We start from the raw sequence: 24,160 nt of genomic DNA, 5'->3' as shown, positions 1-24,160 counted from the left end.
CAGGGGCTCCGAGACGTCGAGGTCTTGGCTTTTCTCCCAAGATAGCAGAGCTGTTTCTAGCCCGGGTTATTCTGTTTGTGCAAGTGGCTGAGTGGTGATCAGACACAGGATCCCCCGTGTCCCCGGTCACGCAAACCTCTGTAGTGACACGGAAAAGAGATCTGCCATACGGGCACGTTTGAGACCCTGATCCCGGGCAGACATGGTAAAGAACACGTGGTTGCATAGGTGCAGGCGTTCATTTTCATGTCATCAATGTCATAATTGTATGGTAGAAAAGAGATTGGTTGTTTAAAAATAATGAGGATAGCAAATCCATCTGAGCCTCACGGGGCTGCAGATCAGACACCAGCCGTACTCACACCTAAAATCAGCAATTAGTAATAAGTAAGTCTATAGGAATAAGGGTGATAGATTTTAGGCGTCAGTATCGCTGGTTGCGGGTGTCTTTAGGTATCGGTTCCCCCGGCTGACCAGTTTCAGTCGTAGGAATGAGCATGTGCCTGTCAGACCGTGGGGAAATTCCTGTGTTATTTGTTTACTTGCGTCCTAAACATCTGCGCCGTAGCGCTTGGCTTTGAACCGCGTTCTGCATCAAGCAGATTCTTTTTCCATAGCTCTCGCCCGATGGTGTGTTGTGTCTTCCTGTGTAACCAGCACCACGTTTGGCAGATAAATTTACCACCTTCTCACCTGGAAGAGATCTTCTGAACTTCAATTCAAGAAGTAAAAGGTTAAAAAGATGTCTGTACAGAGGAATGGGTGGTGGAAAGGGGTAAAGCCTCTCAGCAGTAGGTTAATTGGAGAGTGGAATACCAGCGTAGATGGGAGCACATAGTTCCCTTGGACAATGTGCTAAAGAACCGGGAGCTGGGAAGGACCAGCTGGGATTGTTAGTGAATTAGCTGAAGTCAGAAACCGCTGAATGGAGCAAAGAAGTAAAGGGGAAATGAAGGTTAGGGTATAATTCAGTCTAAATTAGGTGGGCCATTCACAATGCATAAAAGGGCTCTGAGCTTCCTTTCTTGGGGAAAATGGGGAGGAAAGCTCACTTTTATTGGGATGCGTGTTGAGTGGTTGATTTTAAGAATGTGCATACCTAGAGCCTACATGTTGGAAGTGCATTATCCACCCGGGTTTGGAGGAAGCATTGAAAATGTCATGAGCCTGAAAGACAACAGATTCAGTAAGAAAGGCTCTCACCCGTTCTGCTGCACAAGCGCGTCATTTTAATCTCTTTTGAACCGAAACAAATTCTCTTCATTTATTCTGTCTTTGGCTTGTTATTAATGATGAAAAGTCTGTATCTGGTCCCCTCTGAATCCTGGCTGCTTGAAATCCACTCTGGCTTTGGCCCATCTTTCCTTGTTGTTTTTGGAGAGATTTCTTGTTGCATTTGAGTACTTTGATTAGTTTCTAAGTTTGTTTCTGAGTGGTTATACTGTTGAAAGTCACGAGGCAGACAGCAAATGTTCCTGAGAGTGTATTTGTTCTACTTAAAGGATGAAACCCTAGAGAAGCCCCTCTGCGGCACGCATTCAATACACTAAGAGTTAATCTCAAGTGGTTGCTGCGTTCACAGCCGCCCACAATCACCGTCTCCATTGCAGCATCATTTGGGTGTTGTTCACCCAGTCCTGAAGGAAGGGTTGAATTCACAGCATTCTCGGGGATAACAAGTGCTGAGTATTTCATACAAAGTGGACAAAACATGTCAGAGCTGCACCAAAGATGCAGAATAATCCGGTGCACAATCCCTTGAGTCACCTCCGCTTGGGTGAATTCACCTGTTGAACAGTCTCTTTGGAGCAGGGGCCGATAGAAACAACACGCTAAGAAGTTTATGCAGGGCGCGCTCTCAGGTGCTCCGTGCGTTATGGACCGTCCCGCGAGACGTCGTGCTGCATCGTTCATAAGATAAAGCCTGACTGTTGGCATTCTGGTTTTATCGGACACGAAGTGCCTAAGGAGGAGCGTACTGCAGGGCCGGTGTCGCCGAGCGCGGCTGCTGCGGCGGGAAGGGCTTCCCAGCCCCGCGCTCGCTCCGCGGGCTCGTGTCAAACCCAGTCCATGGGAACGAGATTCAGAGCTGGGGCAGCAACGAGCGCTCCGTCAAAGCATTTGATAAATCACTTAAACAGTCTCGCAGATTGCAAATTCTGTAAACGCAAGTTCTGCACTTATTCAAAACTAGTGAATGTGACAAGACCAAGAGACAGCAAAGTCAAAACAGCAGGAAGGAAACCCCCGATTCTTTGATGAGATTAAAATACCAGCAATTTAAGTGGCAAGCAGGTAGGACTGTGCCTCTCGTGTAGCTTTCTAGCCAATACATGAGCATTTCCAAGGAGAATACACAGATGGGATAAGAAGAGAAGGCTGATTTGATGATTGCAGCATAATTTTACCTTTACTTTGGGGTATGTGCGTTTTCTTTAATATCCTGAATGGCATAATTCAGATGGTCAGGAAAGTTTTCTCTCTTATGAAATGGAATGACAAGTGACTGTGAAAGGAGGAGAAGGGAAATCTCAACAAGGCCCAGATCGCTTTGAATGCTGAACAGTTTTTCTTTGGTTGGTCGGGTTGCAGCTCGAGCCTCCTCAGGGGGAGTTTATTCTGCTGAGTGTCTCCACGCCAGAGGTGGAAACAAAACACTCAGCCAAGCGCTGTAAGTTCAGAAGAGGCCCCCGTGGACAGCAGACAGCACCAGGCCTCGTGCGCACGAGGTTTTAAGCACTTTGAGATTCCGGAATGAAAACTACTGTACCAGTCACAACACATTACAAGTGACATGGGGAAAACATTTTGTACAACTGTGAAGTAGGGCAGATTTGCATTACGCTGGACCGAAATACGTATGTGTATATATATGTACACACGTGCTTAAACCTCCCAAAGCGAAGTGCCGAATGGTTCCTGGAGGCCTTTCCCACCAGGGCCAGGCGTGACCTCCTGGTTCTGGGCATTTCAGGCAACCCTGTGGGGTTCAGCTGGTGTTCCGAGAGCTGCCCGAATACTAACGGCTTCAATAAAGAGCAAAGACCTGCATTCTAGAGCAGTAGCTACTGAGATGCCTTGTTCTGTTAAAAACATGATAATTTTGGGACTACACTAAAATCTGCCTCACACGTGTGGATGCGATTGTTCAAAAAAACTTCCCCCTTAACTTGAAACCAATTTTTTGCTCTTAGAAAGAAAGGTGATTTTTAAGACTTGCTAGCAGTCATTATTCTTTCTCCCGTAAAATAAGCGTGCTTAGCACATTGAACGCGTACCAGTGAACGGGCATCAGCAGCTGTAGGGATTTATAGAAAAGTACATGGTGTGTGCAAGGTGGAATGGTTTTAGAGTCTCGGTTTGCTTGCGGTGCCGTTATTTCTGGGTGTCTGCTGTGCGGCGGTTTGGGGGTGCGCGCAGGCGCGGGGGTGCGCGCGGCTGTTGGCTCTTTCTTCTCGAAACGCTTCACCGCAGTAGGCAAAATGGATGAAACACAGAAAAAGAGAGACAATAAATAGTTTCCTAACCTGGCTCGGATAATAGAGAAAGTTCGTTAGATTTATTAATCCTCATTTTCCTTTGGACTGTCAGGCTTAGAGTGACAGTAAAAAAGCTTGTGACGACTTTGGCTAATTTGCACTCCATTCACTTTCTCATGAAAACCCATCAGGATGACTGAAGAACTGCTCTGCAATTGACCTTATTCAATGGCAGAGTGATATACTGGGAAACAGGCCAGTTTTTACAATGCCGAAAAGAGCAAATTGGACGGAATCTTTGTTCCTCTCTTTCTTTCCCTTTCCTTTTTATGCCAGTCTTGCTCTAGTTAAGCTCTCTCGTTTGTTCCCAGTCGCTCCGGGGCTCAGGTCACCCTCTGTGGAGCCGGTGCAGGTGATCGCTGGGCTGGATGCGGGGACAGACGGGAAGGGAAAGGCTGGGGACTGCACAGTGAACACGGCCACGCGGGGTGCGCAGCCTGCTGCGTCCTGGCACAATCACCGGTGCTCAGCCTGGTGTGTCCTGGCACAATCGCCGGCGCTCAGCCTGGTGTGTCCTGGCACAATCGCCAGTGCTCAGCCTGGTGTTCGGGACCAGGGGCTGGTTGTGTCCTTGCACAATCACCAGTGCTCAGCCAGGTATTCAGGGCTACAGGCCGGTTGTGTCCTTGCACAATCACTGGTGCTCAGCCAGGTGTTCAGAAACACAGGCTGGTTGTGTCCTTGCACAATCACCGGTGCTCAGCCAGGTGTTCAGAACCACAGGCTGGTTGTGTCCTTGCACAATCACTGGTGCTCAGCCAGGTGTTCAGGACTGGGCACCGGTTGTGTCCTTGCACAATCACCGGTGCTCAGCCAGGTGTTCAGGACTGGGCACCGGTTGTGTCCTTGCACAATCACCGGTGCTCAGGCAGCTTGTGCACCACACGGTCTCCACAAGCAGAATTTTCCTGTTGTTCTCTGATTGAGGTGTTACAGCCGGTGGTGGTTGTGGCAGATGAGGACGGGGAGGAGATCCTGGGCTCATCCGGGGACCTTCTCTGCATTCCCTTTGAATCGACGCCGGCAAAGCCGGGATCTGTCCCTGCCCGTTGGCAAAGGGAAAAGGGGACGCGCTGGGCTGGGGGGGAGCGCTCCTGCGTACGGCGTGGGGACAACTGGCCCCTTAAATGAACATTTAATGTTTTATGCAAAAGAGAACAGCCATGAATGAGAGTCTGCCTCAGATTAGCACATGAACAGTCAGTAGTCTGGCAGATATGGAATTTATCCGGGGCGGTGGAGAAGGGCAGAACGGTTTGAATGTGAGAACCAGGCTGGTGCTGGTTTGGGGTGGATTCTTTCTGACTGAAACCACTGCAACTGCAGCTTTGTTTCCAGGCTTCACGAGGTGTGGTTTCTGTAAAGATTTCTGACTAGTAAGATGTGGCTATTGGTGGTTTATATTAATAATGACAAGATGTGCGGTAGATCCTGTCTGTCTGTCCTGCCGTACCAAACGTAGGGAGGTGGGACAGCTCTGCTGGTGTCCTGCGCTGTGTCGACGTGCTCGTCGAGTTTGTCCTGATCGGTCTGATCCTGAGCGCGTGCGGTCCCCGGATGGTGGTGCACAGCTCAGCTGGGACGTTCGGCCACACAAAAGCATCTCCAGCTTTTCAGCGTACGAATGTTGCTCTTTTCTGACCAGCATCAGCACTTCTGATTTGTTCACATGAGGAAATGAGACATCTGAGTGGAATGACAGGATTTGCAGAGCTCTTGTGTCTCCAAAGTGGCACCAGCCAAACCCTCCCCTGACATCCAGAAACCCTCGATCTGAACGTGGTTCCTGAGGAAAGTCATTGATGTTTGGGACGCTGGCAGAAGAGATTACAAACCTCAGCGTGTTTGTGTTTTGTGAGTGAACCGACAGGGTGGACTGAGGTACCTGTGAAAGAACAGAGGAAGCGACAAAGCTCTTTCTACCGATATTTTTGGGGCAGATGTTCACAGGAAGGAAAGCGTTGTGTGACGTGTGAGTCTGGACGTGCGGGACGGTCCTGGGCGAGGTGCGACGCTGTGTGTCGCATCAGTCGCTGTCACGACAGAGCCGGGACTCGGTCCGTCCCGGGCGGGGTGGCCACCGCGCTGGGCTCTGGCACCGCCGCGTCCCCCGTCACCTCCCTGCCCTCCGCCTCGGTGCCCTCAGGTCCTCCGGCTTCCCCTTCTCTCTCCATCACATTCTGCCCATGTCCGCACCCTCATTAATCAATGTCAAGTCACAGAGTGTACAACAAGGGCTGTATTCTTCAACTGCCCCCTCAGCCCTCATACATCCCATTGTTCCAAAAAACTGATTCAGATGGCAAGAAAACAGCCGATGCAGCACATAAAAGAGATGAGACAGAAATGAAAAGAATCAAGGAGGGGAAGAAAAAGAGGAGGCATTTTTTTCCCCTGAAACACTCGAATAAATACCGGGCAATGATAATTTAAATTATTCATACATTTATGAAAACATCCATTGAAAAGTGAAGTGTATGATGCTCTTTGTCTACTTTACTTGTCTCTTGTTTGTGATTAACCTTTACTGTAACTTGGGCTGGCAGTGCCACGATCACAAAGACCAGACTTTTCCTTCCATGGGAAAAAAATGTTTCATCATATCCAAATGAAAAATTAAGTGGAGGTATTTAGTGCTGATGTGGCAATTTGTTGCAAGGCATTAAAGATGCAGTATTATCCGTGTCTGTAGTACAAACGCTGCCTATTAAAAAATAGAAAAAAGAAGGACAAAGCCAGCTTTTACCAGCGTGTTCCGTACGAGTTTGACATCTATTCTGCGTCCAGTCCGTGCCGTGCACCGGGAGCCGGGGCTGGACACGAGGGGCGTGCGGGGTTTGCGCTCAGCAGGGGAACCTGCACAGACACGGACACAAACACCCCCAGAAAACGGAAACGGAGCAAAAATCAACCCTGCTACTTGGTCATAGCTTTGGAGATGTGCAAACTGCGTAAGACGCGCTCACAGACAGCATTAACAATTAATCAGAAAATGTGGCATTTGAGGCCTGTCTGTGGAAGTCCAGGTGACATTTCCTTTGCCTTTCAGACACTTTCTTGCTCAGGCTGCCTTATTCTGGAAAACCTCGGGGTGTGGAAAAGTGCGTAGCGGGAGAGGAAATGCCAATAGTGATGAACAAACCGATATCAGGAATACCAATAATAATCATTTTGAAAAGTCAGAGCAGTAGGGAATTGTGTTCTTTTGGTGCATCTCTGCAGTTCTTACTTTCTTGCAGAGACCAAGAGAAATAGTCAAAGCAAAGCTTCTCTTATAACATTTGTGTCTCGCGTGTAATTCATCAAATTTCTATGCGACTTCCAAACCAGAGAGGTCTGGATAATGTCATGTAATTTATAGATAATCATCCCAACATTTTTATTCTCCAGTGAACATATTTAGTCCTGCAGATCTGCGTTTATGCGTCTCCATAACTGGTTGATTACGTGGGAGGGGGAGCCATTGTCTCGCAGTCAAAGCCAAGGGATTTGGAGCAAAGATCCCGTTACTCTCCTGTTGACTCTGCAGTTGACTCTTTGTGTGACCTTGGACACGTCACTTACGCTCTGAATGCTTCACTTCCTTCTGTAAATGGATAGAACGGTTTGGAGGACACGCAGAAAAGTGTGTCTGGATCTGGTAGCGCAGTTTGAGGTTCCCTCGTAACGGGTGCTCCTGGGTCCTGGCAGCTGGATCCGATGGCGCTCGTCACCCGTGGGTTCTAAGTGTTACTCCTGCGGCACCCGCCTCGCGAGTTTGGTACATTTTCTTTTATGCTTTTTTCGGTCGCCTTCCACTTGTGCACATTGTCTCGTTTTTTAGCTTTTTCTGCCTCGCAATTGCTGTATGAAATGACTCTGAAAGTTCTTCTTTGCATCTATCTTGTCTCGGATTTGCTGGGTTTGTATTTAATACAGTCTCTTGCTGAGGTGAAGCATGTGCCCCTGTTTAAACAGAAAACATTTTTAGTAAGTCCACTAACGGATAAATGTACGAAGAGAGGCTGTCAGCCATAGGATACAGTATTTATATAGAAAGTGTGGTGGAAAACTGCGTATTAAAAGAGGAAAGGAACTGGAGCAAAAGTCCTAAATCAAACTCCTGGCAATATACCATCTTGGTGTGTATTTCTTGCTAGGCTGTGATTCCTTTTTCTTGGAAATTATCCAGAACGTCCTGGCTCGGTGATGTGGGATACTTTTCAATATACTGGATATACAGAGCAGTGGGCAAACTTCAAACAGTTCTGCGATTTTTTGGGCTATGGAGAGGAATCCAGAATCCTGGTTCCCCTCCTCAGCTGATCTGCACAAATGCCCCGCACCGCTCCCCAGCCCGGCTTGGTTTCTGAGCGAGAAGCAGGGCTGGGTCCCTCCCCCCGTTCACACAGCAATGGGGTTGTGTTTGGGATCGGCCGGTGCGATGCGAAGCTCAGCTTGTCCCTTAGGAACGGGCAGAGATGGGCCGGGAGCAGCCGCCCCGGTTGTGCTCCGTGGTGAGAGCTGTGCAGGGACAGTCTGAGCGTTCACACCCGCAGGAACACCCCCAGCTCCTCAGCATCCTGTTCTGGATGACGATGGCTTGATCGGGTCTGCTTATTCCAAGCACAGAGCTGTCCTGTGGCTGTAATTTATAGGTAGCCACTGCACCTCTTTTTTTCTGCAGGGCCTTTCTAGGCTGGGGAATTAAAGGCATTTTCTGCACTTCCTCGCATTAGCGCGGTTCGGCAGTAATCGGTGTCTAACCCGTTCCCCGCGCGGCTCGGTCCCCGTGTCCCCCCCGCCGCCCCCGCCGCTCTGCCCATAGAAGGCTGGAGATGCTGTGCGCTGTGCTCCTCCTCCCGCCGGCCGGCCCTGGGCTCTGGGAAGGTAGCCAAATGCCACCGAGGACACTGGAGCAATAAATCATCCTCCTTCCAACATCTGCAGGCCCCAAAGGCTCGCCCCTTGCCGATGATGATCTCGCCTCCCACCCCCTGCTTTTTATCCTGTCCCCCTCTGACAAAACACCTATTGTCACCGCCTGAGTGAAGAAGAGTCCTTTTTGCTCCACAAAGGCCCTCTGAAGCCAAGTTGTGAGCTGCCAGAGAAGATGCCGATGGCTCGGCGGGGAGTCTATATCTCACTCTTTTTCTCTGTAGTTCATACTTTTTCTCTCTCACGGGGGTCACCCAAAGCCTTTCACTCTGGCTTCATATTCACATAAAGACATCAAGAAAAAGAAAAACCACACCAGAAAGAATTATTAGGCATGGCTGTCAAATGCTTTATGGGGGGGTTGTAGGGGGAAAGAACAGTAACTCTTTATGTGCTGGCATTGTTACAGGAGCTCATGTGCCGCTGCCGAGTGCGCTTTGCAGGAAGACCTTACAGAGATACGTTAAACTAAAATATTGCATTGCAGTGGGGCACTTTGTTTCCATTTCTAGGGTTTTCAGGAGGTTCTTCTGTGTTATAGGTGGCTTTTTCCTGATCTCACTTTCTTGAAGAACTTTTTGATTAGAAATCTTTCCTGACGGCCGTTTGCGTGCCACTGCAGAGTGCTTTTGGGATGCAACAGATCAACCTGCCCCAAATCCACTTTCGCACGTGAGAGGAGTTTAAAAATCCAGACACTGCCACACCAAACCCTGCCCAAACTATTCATATTTCCTCACCGAGTGCGCACAGCTGCGTTAGTGCAAATGAGCTGCAAACATGGACGGCAGGAGCCTCCTTGCCCTTCTTAGCAGCGCGGACACGAGCGAGTTCCTGCACTTTGTGCTGGTTCAGCGTGCAGCTGCTGCGCTAGCGCTCGCGTTCGGAATGGTGGAACTGCCCGTTTGTGGCAGGTTTGTGCTGAACAGCGTTCCCGGATCTGCTCCCCGGCCCCTCGCGGGCTCTTGGGGAGCCGTGAGCCGGAGGCTTCGCAAACAAATCGCTGCCCAAGGTTCATCCAGATGCCACGTAGCCATGTATGTTTTTAACCCTTTGGAGCTCGCCCAGGAGAGCCCCTGCTGCCTGGGAGGGGAATCAAAAACTTCATTTAATCCTTTGGAAGGCCGAGACTGTAAAGCTAACAGTCGAGTAACCTATTAAAATTTACAGTGCAAGGCATCAAAACAGCAGAAAAGTGCACATGTATAAAGTTTAAAGCATCCTTATAAAAAGCCGGAAACCTAACACTGCATTCCTACAAATTATTCCCTTAGCAAACATTTTTATTTCCAATTAGTAAAAGAAAAATTGCTAATTTGCTGCAGTTGGACAGGCCTGACGTCTCAATCTGCAAAGTGTCAGTGCTGTGAAAGGAAATGTTTCACACTGCGCTGGAGAGAGAGCCGCTCTAAAGAGGGTCAGGGCATCGGGCCCAGAAACCAGATTGACTGGCCATAGCGCTAAATTACTCACACAAGACACACATTGTCTGCCGTGCCAGCTCCCGGGTACTCACTTTCTCATTCTTTCCCTTTTTCAGCTGGTGCTGGGGGGGCGCTGGGTGCACGGGGGGGCTGTGTTAGCAGCAACGAGCTGGGTCTGGTCTCATCCTCTGCTCCGGGCTGGAGACGGCGACCCCGGGTAGCAGGAGTGCGGTAAATACCCCCCGACCCCCCACAGCGCCTTGGGGAACCCATCGCTAAAACCGGGTGGTTCCAGCACAGGTGTCGATGGACCGAGATGGACGTTGTGCTGGGATGAAGGCCGAGCTGCGGGTGAGCAGCCCCTCCACGTCCCCGTGTCACCCCACAGGACGCTGTGCTGGGATGAAGGCTGAGCTGCGGGTGAGCAGCCCCTCCATGTCCCCGTGTCACCCCCCAGCAGCAGTAGGTGCTTTTTAGAGGTGGTACCGGAGTTCCTGCGCGTTGCTTGTGCAAGAGGAGCGGGTTTGTGTGACGTGGCTCCCCGCGTGGCGCAGCGTCATCCTGGAGACCTGCCTGGGGGTGCCCGCGGCGCGGGGAGAACGGGGCAGGGAAACCACAGCGTCTGCGCTTGGTGCGGCTCTCTGCTTAAAATACCCATGTTGTATTTATTTCGTGGCTCATCAAGAGCCCTTGAATCCAAAATGCTATTTTGAGCGTATTGTAATACCTGAGCCAGGATGTAAATCTGCGTTTTGTGAAACTCCCTAGTGACTAAAGAGCAATCACCGAATCTTCTCCGAGAGACTCGGGAGGCACCAGCTTTGATTTTTATGGCCTCACCTTGATATTTTCCTGTTATACAGCTGCACTGAGCAGCTCTGAGACTGGCAGATTGACATGGCTTAGTTTTATGTTATACAGACTTGTATTTGAATTTAAATTATTAATATAATTATCTTTTATCACATAATGAAAAAAACCACACAAAACAAGGATCAAGTTCACAAGTGATTAGTTCTTTTTACCTGGCAATTTTATTATCTGCCTGTGAAGAAGTTTCTCTTGGTCCCTATTTCCCCCTCGCTGCTCCCACCGCCCCTTTTGCTCTAATAGTGTGTATGGGGGACTCACGAGCTGAGGCTGGAGCAGCAACATTGAAGGTCTTGTAAGCCTGGGTCGTTCATTTGAAGGGCGGTGCGTTGCAGCACTGGGTGTTTAACAGGGATAAACTTTGTGCATTTCTTAATAAGCCACTTGCAAGCAACATTTTATTTTGCTGGTACCTCTAGTAGAGCAGCTTCAGCGTGGAGAGCCGCCTGAATTCCTCTGTGCGTTGTGCCAGGCAGCAGCCGGGCAAGCACCGCTTTATTTGCACTGAAAATCTTGCGTGTGGGCACAGAACTCAGTTAATTTGCTGGAGGAGACTGATTTCCAGGAGCAGCTTTTAGCGTTGCTGGAAGGAAACGGGCGCACCTTGACATAACAGTCTGCACGGCCCCTGTCCCAGCCAGACAGGTCCTGGGTTTCTTTCTGCTGATAATCCCTCCAGGACCTTTGTTTTCTGATAAAACCAGATTCCGCTGGAGAAACCTAAACACATTAGAGGCTCCATTACATCCTCTGCAAACTTCTTAAACCTGCCCCGGGCTTCCTGTGCGTTAAACAGAGCAGACGCGGCCGGTTCCCGCGCAGAGCGGGGCCAGCACCGCTCGCTGATAGCCGGGCACGGCTGCCGCGATAGCGCGGGAACATCTGCAACGTGTCCCTATTAAAAAGGAAAACAAAAATGGGCAAAAAAAAGCCTTTAGTCAGATAATGCTGGAATAGAAATGGGAAGGTTTCTTGTCAGGAGTGAAGATGCCGTTGGTAAGAGTCAGTTTACGGCTTCATTCCTGCGCCTCTCAGCAGGCAGTTATTTGTGTTCTGATATGAAGACGGTGCTGCTGAGTTGGTGTGAAGAAAAGCAGAGAGAAAAAGCAGTTTGTTCTGCGTTCCAGGCTTGGCTGTCGCAGAACGGAGCCCAACGTGTTTCCTTTTGAGCCGGGCCCTTGCAGAGCCGCTCTGGGACTCCAGGCCCGCGGTCCCGGGCGGCAGCTCCAGCACCCGGGCAGGAAGGGAGGAGAAGGAGAGTGATTGGGGCCTGGGGAGGGTTTGGGAAGGTTTTGCTGGGGCTGGGTGGACAGATGTGTGAGCCACAGCCTGTGCTTCTGTGGGTAAGTGACCACACTCGCCTCCTTCAGCTTCCATTTTCTTTGCCATTTCTGGGGAAAGAACTTTGCCCCATGCAATTTGAATAAACGTGTTCAGAACAAGCTTGAATGGGAATCAGCAATAAATGCTCAGGAAGTTCTTATTTTTGTTTTTATTTTCATGACTGTCCTGCTATCCAAGGCACACAGAGTGAATAGCGGGCACCGAGTTGCTCAGGTTGCTCAGTGGTCCTGTCTCAACCCGGTGTCTGCAGTGCTGAGCAGGACGTTTGCGGACAGTTGGGGGTTTGCAGGGATCGTGTCGTTTGTCCGTCTGAGTCGATGCCCCGGAACAGTGTGATGAACCCGAGCTGTCCAAGACCTTACTTGTCACATACATCAGAAACCCATAACAGGTATTCACTCTGGTTTGGTGACCAGATTTAAACCTGGCTTATCACGTTCTGCATTCTCAAGTGTCGCCAGCTCCATCAGACGGAAATGCTACTCTAATATGTGCCCTCACCTCTTTGCAGGGTTGCTTTGGGTTGTTGGATACTCGCTGTGGTTCCTCTCTGAAGTTGGTAACTTTGCACGTGGTGTTCAGTAGTTTCCTGATACATGCAGAACTATAAAGCATGTTGGGCTTTGCCAGGGTGGAGGTAGAACACCGCACACGTAAAATAGCTCATTCCACCTGAGCTGTAGCGATTGCTTCTTTTTCTCCCATTATTGTTTGTTTCTGCTCAGCGAGCTCTGTTGGTTGTAGCGGAGGGGACAGTTACACCACTGAGAGATAAGCCAGGCTTCAAAGTCTGAATTGATGTGTGGATAATTCAGACCTTACTGGGGTCAAAGGTGTTTGCATCTGAGGAGGAATGACAGCCTTATTTTTAAGATTAGGTCTAAGGAGCTTCAAACGCACTTTCTAAACGCCAGAGACGTGTGATTTGGGCTCATTGCCTAATTTCTTGTCTCAGTCTTGTCTGTAAAAGTGAGTTAGTAATCCTTCTCTTTTTCTCTTCTCACTGTTCATCTATCACATGTGCTTATTTTGCAAGGTTATTTAGATAGACACGTCTTCATATTTAACGTATCAGCTAACAGGACTGCGCTGCGATGGTGTTTTCTGGGTGCTCAGCCCAGGGTACCTGGCACGGTGCTGCCCATGGTGTGGAACAGCAGCTGTGGCCAGCAATGGGGACACATCTGTCCCCGTCCCCGAGTCAGCACTGAGCTTTTTCCCCATGAAAACAGTGGGTTTGGTCCTGGGATTCTGCACGTCTGCCTGCTTGAGGAGAAGGTTTGCACGTTTCTCTTTATAGCCAGCAAAACCCGTGCGTTAACAGAATTGTGATCTGCATTTCACAGGACATGCATAGCTTGCTGGGTAGACCCTGTGTGGTTTTAAGCCAAATTTGCTTTATGAAACGGGCTGAAACAACCTGTGCCGCGCTTTGGGGAAACAGCGTCAGCGGGAGCTCGTTCTGGGGGGTCCAACCACATCAGGCATTTCTTCAAGGAAATGGTCAGGTGCAGGTCACCTTGTGTCACCTTCACCGCGACGCAGCCAACAGAAGCGCTGCCTGTGGAGCGGCCGCTGGTTATCATTGGGGAGCAAATGTCTTCAAATTTTATAGCTCCTGTTATCTGAACTAATAAAAGCACAGAGCCAGCGACGAGCCGAAGGTCATCCCATCTCTGTTGAGGCGGGTGGTGCTCAGCAAAGCTCAAGATTACGCACACTTTTTGTCTAATACAATCTGTAAATAGAAATTTTGAATGAGGGACGTAAGTCAAAGATGCATGTTGTACTTCTGTTAACACTTACACAATAGTTTTCACGTCCTGTTTTCCGTATTCCTTGCTAACCTCGCGCTCCAGAAGAGAACGGAAAACAGGGAGCGGAACCGAGCGCCAGGATGGTCCTGAGTCCCTTCTGGAAAGTCAGATTGAACAGAAAATCTATTGAAACAATGCAAGTGCTCACCTTTGGGGAAGCCATTGTGCCAAGTGCAACGTAAAGAGACAGCAATAAATCACCGTGCTGTGCACCTCAAATAGATAATCAATTTAACTGAAAGCATCAATAATCATAGTTTGACATTTATTGCCCTGCGGATGTTTTATCTGTTAGGCTAGGGGACAGCGGGCAATGATGAATGCCAGTTCTGCCATGGAACACAATTACATGGTGCAAGGAAAAGGGTTTTATATTCAGGGAAAAAAAAACAGTCGAATTCATGATTGAACCAGATTGCACAAAATTTGTCATAGATAAATGCATATAACTCAAAGTCATATAACTTGAGTTCTAGCATTAGGGTTCATGAGATAGTGTTGCAAAGCTGCTCTGTGTGTTCTTTTGAAGTGGCTCAGACCAGCAGTTCTGCAGGTCCAGGGTTTCATGGTGCGTCCTCACAGGTGCCGAGCGGCGCGAGGGTTGCGCTGGTTGTACGGACAGGGGCTCCGCGAGCAACAGAGGGGTGAAATGCTCTTTCCTGGTTACTTTCCGATAACAGAGAAGGTTCCTTTTCACCTGAAGAGTCGTTTCCGTGGGGGTGGCAGTGAGTCCGTCCTGGTCGAGGCTCAACGGGACCCAGCGGGACGGACCAACAGCACGAGGGGGTTTGTGGATCTTTGCTTTACACTGTCCGAGAGGTTCAGGGTGTTGAGGAGACAAGAACCAAGTTTATGAGAACATTAAACTGCTTTTATGTTGTTCCCACAAAGCGACAGTTCCCTCGATGGCACATTCAGGTTATTTGGTGAGATGGGATCTCGTAACTGTACTCAAATCAGTGATTATTTACTTTGGGCTGGCAGTTAAAAAATGCTTTACTTCATTAAATGCTCTTCAATGGCTTAAATAGGTTTTGTTTCCAGCATCTGGATACATTACGGGCATTTCTGTGTCTGTGATCTGTTGGTGATAGTTTTTAAGACATAAACAGAAATGCTCTTTGGCGAGGTCGTGCGTGGAGCCATCTCCCAACCTCAGTGTTCCTCTTGGCTCGGGATTAAAAAGCTCCATGTAATCAATACTCAGAGCTGCATCTCCCAAGGTTTTCTTCAGAACTTCACTTGCAGTGTTTAATAACAATAAGGGCTGTGTGTGCTTTTCAAAACTTTTAATGCATGAAAGAAAAATCCCCCCTTTTTTTCCTGGTACTGCTCTGCAAGAAACTGCAAATGCAGAATCCATGTTAATTCTGTTAGTAATCAACTGCAGTTACTAAGGGATAACATAGGGACGTTTTTAAGAAGGTCGTAGCCGTGATGCATGTTTATTGTCTGTAGAGATGCTCTAAAGATTAAGGATCACCGTAGGTTTAGTTGTTTTTAGCTGGTTGTCCGTTCCTGTGCTGGTTCACCAAGCAGGGGGAGCTCAGGACACTCAGCGTGGCATTACTGCGGCTGTATTACAGCGTATAGCGTTATTACATCATGCCCTTGGACACTCCAAGCACAGATTCCCACCTGTGCAAGGCACCAGCAGCCTCCCAACAGCCCAGGAACTTCTTTCCGTTTGGAGTCTCTGAATCCCTGTCTTTAGAGAGTGCATTGAAATTGCCACCCACTCTCTGTCTGGCTGATTAAATAAAATATCGTCCTTTTCCAAACACAATGTTATAATTCCAAGCATAATATTATCCAGTTCTGTCTGAGATTGTTTCTACGGCTCTTAGAAGGGAACTCACCTGGCACCCCCTATCAATTCAGATAAAACACCACCGTGTGCTTGTCTGGTAAGAAACTGATTGTGCTCATGTCTGAAGTTAGTCCACAGAATAATTCCCTATTCACTTTTCTTTATGGAGAGGATCATTTGCTTAATATTACTTCAGAGTAAAGGAGGACAAGGTGCCCTTTCTGTCCCTCTGTTGTTCTCTTTCCTTGCACAGAACATTCCCACAAGGAATTCCTCGCCAGGTTCACGTCCCGGTTCAGAGTAAATGCTTCTCTGTGTTGGAGCAGCAACACGTCTTGAGGACAAGTGGCAGAAGGGGGACGTGTGGATTTCCGTGTCGGTGTGTCCGGGATAGGAAGGCTGAGCTTTAATCTGCAGCACGAGCTCCTGAGCCGGGCCCAGAGGTCCCCATACGTCAGACCAAGTGCGTGTCAGCGTTGCCATTACAGCAAGATGCATGGTCTCTCTTTTTTTACTTACGATTATTACTGATCATCTTAACAAACAGGTTATCAATATATGAAGTAGAGGGGAAGTTCATTTATATTATTCTGTCAATATCAAGGTCATTTTTATAACTAAAAAGGGTCGAGAACAGAAGATAGATGGATCGTAGATGACCGAAGCTGCCCGCCCGGTCCATGCACGTTGCTGCACACAGCAGAGCTTTATCTCTTAACCAAAACATGACACTTCACTCTTCAAGATGATTTTTTGCCCCGCTAATAAATAGCTCCAGATACATTAAGTGATTGTGTAGCTGTGTGCAGGCAGAATGCGGAGCTGCCGACCCGGCTCCCATCCTGCTCCATGCTCGCTGTGCTCAGAGGAGGCTGCAGCTGCTTCAGGAGCACGTGGTGTCAGCCGAGCTCCAGTTTATTTAGCGCCCAAGTCTGCTCGGCGTGTTCCCGGGTTTCACGAGGAACAAACTGAGTAAATACAGATACCATTCAATACTTACAACTTGTGTTTTAATCCTCAGACTGCACCTACTGCTCAGCGCTAGGCACAGAGAAGTGTCCCTCTCATCTTGTTGGAATTCAGTTTTATAATGGAATTTCTCTTCAAGAAAAAGGGAGTTGAAGATAATATTTGTAAGGGTATTTTAAAAAGAAGATAGTAGTTTAAACCTTTTTTTTTTCTCATGTATACTGTTACATATTTATTTTCTGGTGTTTCAAGAAGTGAACAAAACACTGGACAGAAGATTTGGAGGCTCTTATTATTAATTGGGACTCGCTCTTGTTTGGGAGCTCCCCGGATGCTGCGAAGGGGCTGCGGGTGCGCACCGTGTCCGTGTCCGTGTCCGCCTGCTCGGGGCCCTTCGAGGTCTCGTTTCTGTAGCTGTTGAGCACTATTTGCTCCGAACAGTAACAGTACAGAGGTGGTTGCTGAAGGGGCTCTTGGGTTGCTGGAGATAAAAGGCAGAGGGAGGTTGGATGTGGCACCGTATGAAGGGGAAATGCATCTCCAACTGGGATCCAAGGAACGCATGTAATGAAGGAAATGCATTTTCCTTTAGCAAAACTGCCAACCTATCAAGTGCATTTCTCGTGCTTATTAACACTGGACTTTAAGAACCTGATAAGAATGCAATATAAAATCAAAGAGCCCCTAAAGACTGTGAGATTATATTTAATACTCTCCTATCACCAGTCCCTGAGTGCTTGGCAAGAGAAACGGTGACATTTAGTAATCAGTACCCTCTCGTATTTGTCTTGGCTGAAAGTCTCAAGTCCTCAGCTTATTGAAGTTATTACAAGTTCTCTCCATTAGACTCTGTTTAACTTCCTGGTGTTTGCAGTTGAACTGGATCACAATGTCGTGGAGGAGTCACGTCTTTAAAAAGAGATACACACGTTGCGATACCACGTATGTAAATTGCGTGTTTATCTTCTTTCTCACAGTCTTTGTTCTTAAACGCATTTTTAATGTTTGACATTCATTTTTCTTCACATTAACTACTCCTGGCGTTTCCCTGCGCCTCTCTGGATGCACGGAAGTTTGTTCTGTGTGATAAGAAGCTGTTATTTCTTACTAAAAGATGGCTAAAGATGTTCCTTTTGAACACCCTTTGCAACAGCCTGGAGTGATTCACCTCCGCAAACTGCGGTTTGTTCTCCCGGAAGGTGGCAAACAGGAGTTCCTGGTTATAAGAGCCGTGCAGGCCGGTCCTGCTCCGCAGCCGCGGTTTGGCCGCTCCGCAGTGTTCCCAGTTGTGCCGGGGTTGCCCTTAGCAGTGAATGCTTGGTTTATTCTTTATACTCTTTTCAGCCCTCGGCTTGTTTGTTGCCAGTCAGGGCCGTGCTGTTCATCTCCTTCCGCAGGGAAGGCGATTCTCCCTCGCAGACAGGAGCTTTCCTCCCTTTCCTCTTCATTCCAGGCACATTCATTGCAAATTCCCAAAGCAGGATATAGAAAATTTCCTGGAGCTGATAGGTTCACGAATTTACTTACTATAGAAAATGTGAAATTTTGGTAAATTGCTGCCCAGAAAGTGCTATAAAATCCCTGCATTCTAAAAATCCAGCTAATAGAAAAATTCTTAAGTGCTGAAATGGTTTTCTGGGGGTTCCTTCTTCTGGCTGTGCTGTGAAAGAGCGTCACTGTGGCGCAGCTCTTGCAGGGCTGATGAGCTTTACAGGCTGTTCCAGCCCCTCAATGCCAAGTTTAATATCTGGCTTACACTTGGCCCTGGACGAGCCCATGTGAGCTGTTCCAGATCCTGCTCATCCTTCTGATAATTCCTTTTTCAGATACCGCTCACTCCGGTGCCCACTGGGTCGGGGCCAGTGTTCTCCAGACTTCGCAAGATAAAACTTTTAAAGGAATAATAATTAATGGCAATTATGAAGGACCAGATTTGTAGCTTAACAACAACATTCTCTTTTGAGCCAAATTGGAGCAGAGGTGCAGAAAGCCCTGGAGTCGTGTCCTGGGGATGGGGGTGCCAATGCCAATGGGGATGCGGATGCTGATGGGGATGCGGGTACCAATGCTGGTGCCGATGGGGATGCGGATGCCGATGGGGATGTGGATGGGGATGTGGTCACTGGGCTGGGCTGGGCTGGGTGCTGGGTGTGTTTTTTAAAGCCCATAATGACCAGAGGGAAGGAAATATTTGCTCTGGTGTCACATTGTTCACTCGTGCGCCGGGGGATCGTGCAGATCCCTGGGCACGGATTGGAACGCCGAGGTGCTTGCTTGGCTTTAGATCTTACTGACTGCAACAGTGGTGCGCTGAGGTCTTGCTAAAGAATCAGATGATGACAAAGAACAAGTTATTGAAACAAGTGCTGTTATCCGCATACTGACTTGTGCGGAATTATTGGGTGTTCTCTTCTGTTTCCAGCTTGGAACAGCCATGGAAATACTTGTTAAAAATCAAGATTCCCAGTGATCCAACAGGGGCAGGTTCTTTCTGTCGTCTTCGCCGCCGGGGTTTGCTGAATGCATCAAGCCTGTTTAACTTCTGTGGTGTGCGTTGTTTTGTGCCCCCTTTTTAATGACAGTTTATCTGAGCTCAGGGAATGAATGGATAACGTTACTATTTACATAAGCTCATTGTGATCTGTCTCAGTAATGTAATCAAATTAGGGTTAACTGCAGCTGGAGAATGCCAGCTTGTAAACTGTTTTTCAAAAAGAATCACATGGTGTTACTTGACATGTTTAGTATACATTCGGGAGGCTTTGCAAAAATTATAGCACATCCCGAACTGATGTAGCTAAGTCAGGGTTCTGTTGCCACCAGTTCTCTGGATCCAGGAGTGAAAGGCAGGGCCCTGGTCCCGGTTGGAGGGGATGACACCTCCAGCCATTCCCGCCGCACCGGGCGCTCTGACGCGGCTGCTGCTGACACGTTGTCTTTCCTTTGGCTAAAATCAACATATCAGTTGATAGAAACAGCATATGGTGTAAATTTTGAGTACATTTAAGAACATCTGTGTTAACTGCGAAAGTGCAGCCCGCTGTAGACGTCAAGCACTATATTTAATCTTGCGACACTCGCATAAGATGAAGTCCAGCCTGAGCTAAAACTACCCGATGAGTAGATTTTCAAAGTATCTTTTGTTATTCTTATTAATAAACATCGCATCTGGTACTCAGTTTCCCTTTCTCTGCCTTTCTCGTGTGATAGTTAGTGGTACATACATCACCGTGTTGGTACATCCATCACGGTGTTGGTGCATCCATCACCGTGTTGGTACGTCCATCATGGTGTTGGTATGTCCATCATGGTGTTGGTATGTCCATCATGGTGTTGGTACGTCCATCATGGTGTTGGTACGTCCATCACCGCGTTGGTACGTCCATCATGGTGTTGGTATGTCCATCATGGTGCTGGTATGTCCATCATGGTGTTGGTATGTCCATCATGGTGTTGATATGCCCATCACCGCGTTGGTACGTCCATCATGGTGTTGGTACGTCCATCATGGTGCTGGTACGTCCATCATGGTGCTGGTACGTCCATCATGGTGTTGGTACGTCCATCATGGTGTTGGTACGTCCATCATGGTGTTGGTACGTCCATTATGGTGTTGGTATGTCCATCATGGTGTTGTTACGTCCATCACCGCGTTGGTACGTCCATCACAGTGACGTGATTCTAGCGGTTCCTTGGCGGCTCCAGCAGTGATTGTCAGCAGGAGGATTTGGGTTCCATCCTCTGCCCCTGCACAGACACAACCCACACCCTCCAAACACCAAAACCTCGTCAAACTGTGGGCGTGGGGAGATGAGGCCATCAACACTAAAATGCTTCATGAAGTTGGGGCTTGTTTCCCCAGTTCTGTAACAGAAGGAAACTGCAAAACTATTTCATCTCATCAAAAATCAGCTGTTTTGCAATATTCTGAATGAACCGCTAGGTAAACAGCACTGATGCTTTTCTGTAGAAGCACCTGTTTTGAATACGGAATCGTAGAATTGTTTTGGTTGGAAAAGACCTTTAAGATCATTGAGTCCAACCATTAACCCAGCAGTGCCCAGTCCAGCGCTAACCCATGTCCCCAAGAACCTCACCTCCACGTCCCTCAGACACCTCCGGTGTGAAATACTTTGTACGGAAATTCTGTTCTCCTAAGAATTTTGAAGTTTGGGATCACCTATGAACTGAAGGGAAAAAAATACAGGTTGGGAAGCAGAACTTTCCCCTGGAGCAGATCTGTCCAAACCAACACAAGGAAGCTTGTGTTGGCGTTTAGATTCAGACTCAGGAATTCCTGACTCTTAAGGCTGTTTATATAGGACTACACCACAGCCCAATTTGCACTTCATTTTGATTTTTTTCCCCCTCTACGTTTATGGTCGTGTTGAACGGGTGGATTATGCACTCTGAATGCACATACTCAACCAATTGTATTGAAAGATTTTTTTTGCATGTAATAATTGCCTTTAGGTGTCTTCATTTGGAGGCTTTTAGGTCACGCAGCACAGGCCTGTTTATGTTACAGCTCTGAAAGCTTCATGGCCTGACTCTGAAGAGGCTTTGGGGGTCGTTGCTGGTCCCTGAGCAGGTAATGGGGCAGCAATCCCAACAATGCGGTGCGAACTGTGCAGGGTGGGTGTTTAACGTGGGTGACTGGGGGTGAGGTTTCAGCGGGTGCGTGTGCGAGCGCAGGACACGCAGGTTTGCACTGCTCCGGCGCTCACCTCTCGCTCCTGTTTGCTTTCAGCTGCTTTCTAAACCACAATTTCAGTATCTATTAGAGCTGTTGTAAAATACAGAATGCTTTAGGGTTCTGACCATTCCGAACATGACAGGTTGTTATTACAGCTGAGCCTGCAGGTATTTGCTGACATGTTTGCAGTTGGGATGTTGGTCCGTCTCACCCGGGCACGGCGAGGCCGCCCAGGCCCCTCGTGCCAAACCCCCGGCGGCTGGGGGCACCGGGCTCCTGCAGTTTGTGAGGATCGGCTCCGTTTACACCGGGGGGGGCTCGGCCCTTTCCTTTGCTGTGTGGGGGGGTTGGTTTATTTGTTTTAGGTAAGGTTCCTTGGCTATGTACGATTCTAGTTTTATCTTGGGTTTCCTTGCATTTCAGAGCATTTTCCCCCACGCTTTGCCAGCCAGCAGGGCTTGCTGGGCCTGGCAGTCCCGAGCCCCTTGACCCCCCCCGCACCTGAGCACATTTAAACTCAGACACCCAAGATGCCACCGGGGCCGGTGAAATTGCTTAAATCCTCGGCGTCCGGCCACTGCGTGGAGTCGGTGTTTACCCTGACGGGGTATCCGCTGCGGAACAAAGTTGAGGTGCTTGACCTGCCCCAATGCCCGCTGACCTGGAGCTAATCTGAGGTAGAGCCAGCAGCGTTTTAATGACTTGTGTCCCCACACCTCTGCTGGAGGAGGAATTAGGGAGCTCCCCGAGGTGCCGCAGCATCCCGCCCCCAGCCCGGGGTGCAGCCGCTGCGCGGCGGGTCCCCCGTGCTCCGCATCGCCGCCCTGGGAAAGGCAACACGTGTGCCCGTCGCCCAAACCTAGAGAAACTGTTTACAGAAGCTACAGAAACCTTAAAATGCGTGTGAGAATACAGTAGTAGTTCTGGTGTAATCCTTCCATCTAACTAACAAAACGTCTGCATCACTCTGTTGTAGTTTAGAGTTTTGGCGTTTAAATACAATAACAGCAACAATAGTAATAATAATAATAATATTTTTTATTTTATAACATTCTTAGTTGCAGTTCAACTTATTTTTTTCCTGTTTTGTTTTTTCTCATAGCAAATACTGACTGATGCCGAGGTGACCTCCCAGGAGGGCAATGTCAAAAAGGTAGGATACGGATCAATCTTACGCACGTTGTTTTACTGCCTGGCTTTGCAATGCACCTAAACACTTTTCCTCTTCTTCCTCTTGAACAAAGGTGTGTATCCCAACAGCGTTGTAAAAGCTTTCCAATATTTGCTGTTGCGTTTTTGGATTCAGTTTTGTGGTTCTTTTGGCGTATTTTTCTGTCTTTTTGTGACTCCGGTATTTATGAAAAATAAAAGAACAGTTTGAAGTGTTCCTGGATTCAGCTACAATAGGAACAGCTGCCAGTCCAAATCGCAAAACCTCAGTTACCTCTTTTCCAGTAAAAGAAAATGTTGATCCTTTGTTAGAAGTGCTAAATTTTTAGAGGTCAGTCCACTATGTAATGTGGCTTATGTGAAATCCAAGGGAAAGGGAATAGATATATGAAAGGATAAAATTTAACTCAGATGATGTATTACCGGTGCTTTTCATCACGTTACGATGCTTAAACTATAATACTGACCAGAGAAAAATGTGTTCCAAATACAGCCCAGCTGTACAAACTCGTGCGCAGTAGCTGCGCTCAGCCCCAGCTCGGCGTTTGCCGGTAGCCAGGCTGCTGTTCGCGGGGGTTGTTGCGGTACCCCTGAACTGACGTGGTTTCCGTGGCTGCTGCTGAACGGCTTCTAAAGCGAAGAGTTCCGAGTCCTGTTTGACCAGAGCCGCGCGGGTGTCCGGAGGTGGCTCAGCCCTCTTGGAATAATGAGCCTGCTGTAATTCTGTTCGTACGCAACTGTCTTGTGATGGGTGTTCGTGGTCGTGTTTAGAAAACAGGAGGTTTTGAAAGTGGAAAGTATTTTAAATGGAACTGGCGACACGTGCCGTTGTTATCCACCCATCGAGGCTCCGGTGCTGTTTCTTCACTCCAAAAGCTGACGGGAAGCACTCGTTTCACTCTGCCAAAGTGAAATATAATCCTTGTCAGGCTCCCAAGTTAGTTTGGAAAAAGATACTTAGACCCATGTCTGGTATGGACCGTTCGATTCTTACCGTGTCGAGAAAAATAAGCTTTTATTGTAGGAAGCCAGGCGACCAACAAGAAACGTCCTTTGACCATCCCCTGACCTTGCAGGGCACCCATCGCAATCCTGCTGAACTTTTTACCTTCTCCAGCCCCATAACTCATGTGGGGTTCGCTCTGCCCTGTGGGATCCCTTTGTCCCACAGCCGTGGTGACGAGGTGGCAGGTTCTCGCTGCCACAGCACGGGGATGGAGTCGATTCTCCATGCTCGCCCTGCTCAGCTATCGCTTCCTCAGTCTTTAATTACAACATCACAAATAAATTCTACATCCCTTCCCGCAGAATGCGCGTTACCCTAAAGAGAGGAGGCTTTGTATGAAACAAGGGTGGAAGGAAACGTTAAACCCTCAGCTTTATATGGTCAATACGTGGGTTTGTATTTAAACTTCAGTGCTTCAGTTTTGAAGGAGAATGTTGCAAAAACTACCAGTTTTTGAAAAATAGCGTGTACTGAAATATTGTCCTGTCCAGCAGGTATAACACTGGACAATTATGATATTGGACAAGAGGAGAAAGACCGGCCTTCCACTGCTGTCTTTAAATGCGGTGTGGAGAAGCAGTAGTGGAGTTTATGAGGT

The 24,160-nt window shown here is 48.3% G+C and overlaps 1 protein-coding gene across 3 annotated transcripts in view; it reads left to right on the top strand.

Moving 5' to 3' along the window:
* The window catches only part of PRDM16 (PR/SET domain 16), a 223,021-nt gene that overhangs the window by 96,901 nt on the left and 101,960 nt on the right, over positions 1-24,160 (top strand). For all 3 annotated transcript variants that reach the window (XM_065037840.1, XM_065037841.1, XM_065037838.1), the window contains exon 3: positions 22,489-22,539. In XM_065037840.1, the coding sequence (XP_064893912.1) occupies positions 22,489-22,539 (51 nt within the window). The remainder of the gene's footprint in view (positions 1-22,488; positions 22,540-24,160) is intronic.

The sequence above is a fragment of the Columba livia genome, chromosome 21 (assembly GCF_036013475.1).
Source record: "Columba livia isolate bColLiv1 breed racing homer chromosome 21, bColLiv1.pat.W.v2, whole genome shotgun sequence".
Classification (NCBI taxonomy): Eukaryota; Metazoa; Chordata; class Aves; order Columbiformes; family Columbidae; genus Columba; species Columba livia.
The sequence above is the reverse complement of the archived record's forward strand: the minus strand, read 5'-3'. Positions and strand labels throughout refer to the sequence as shown.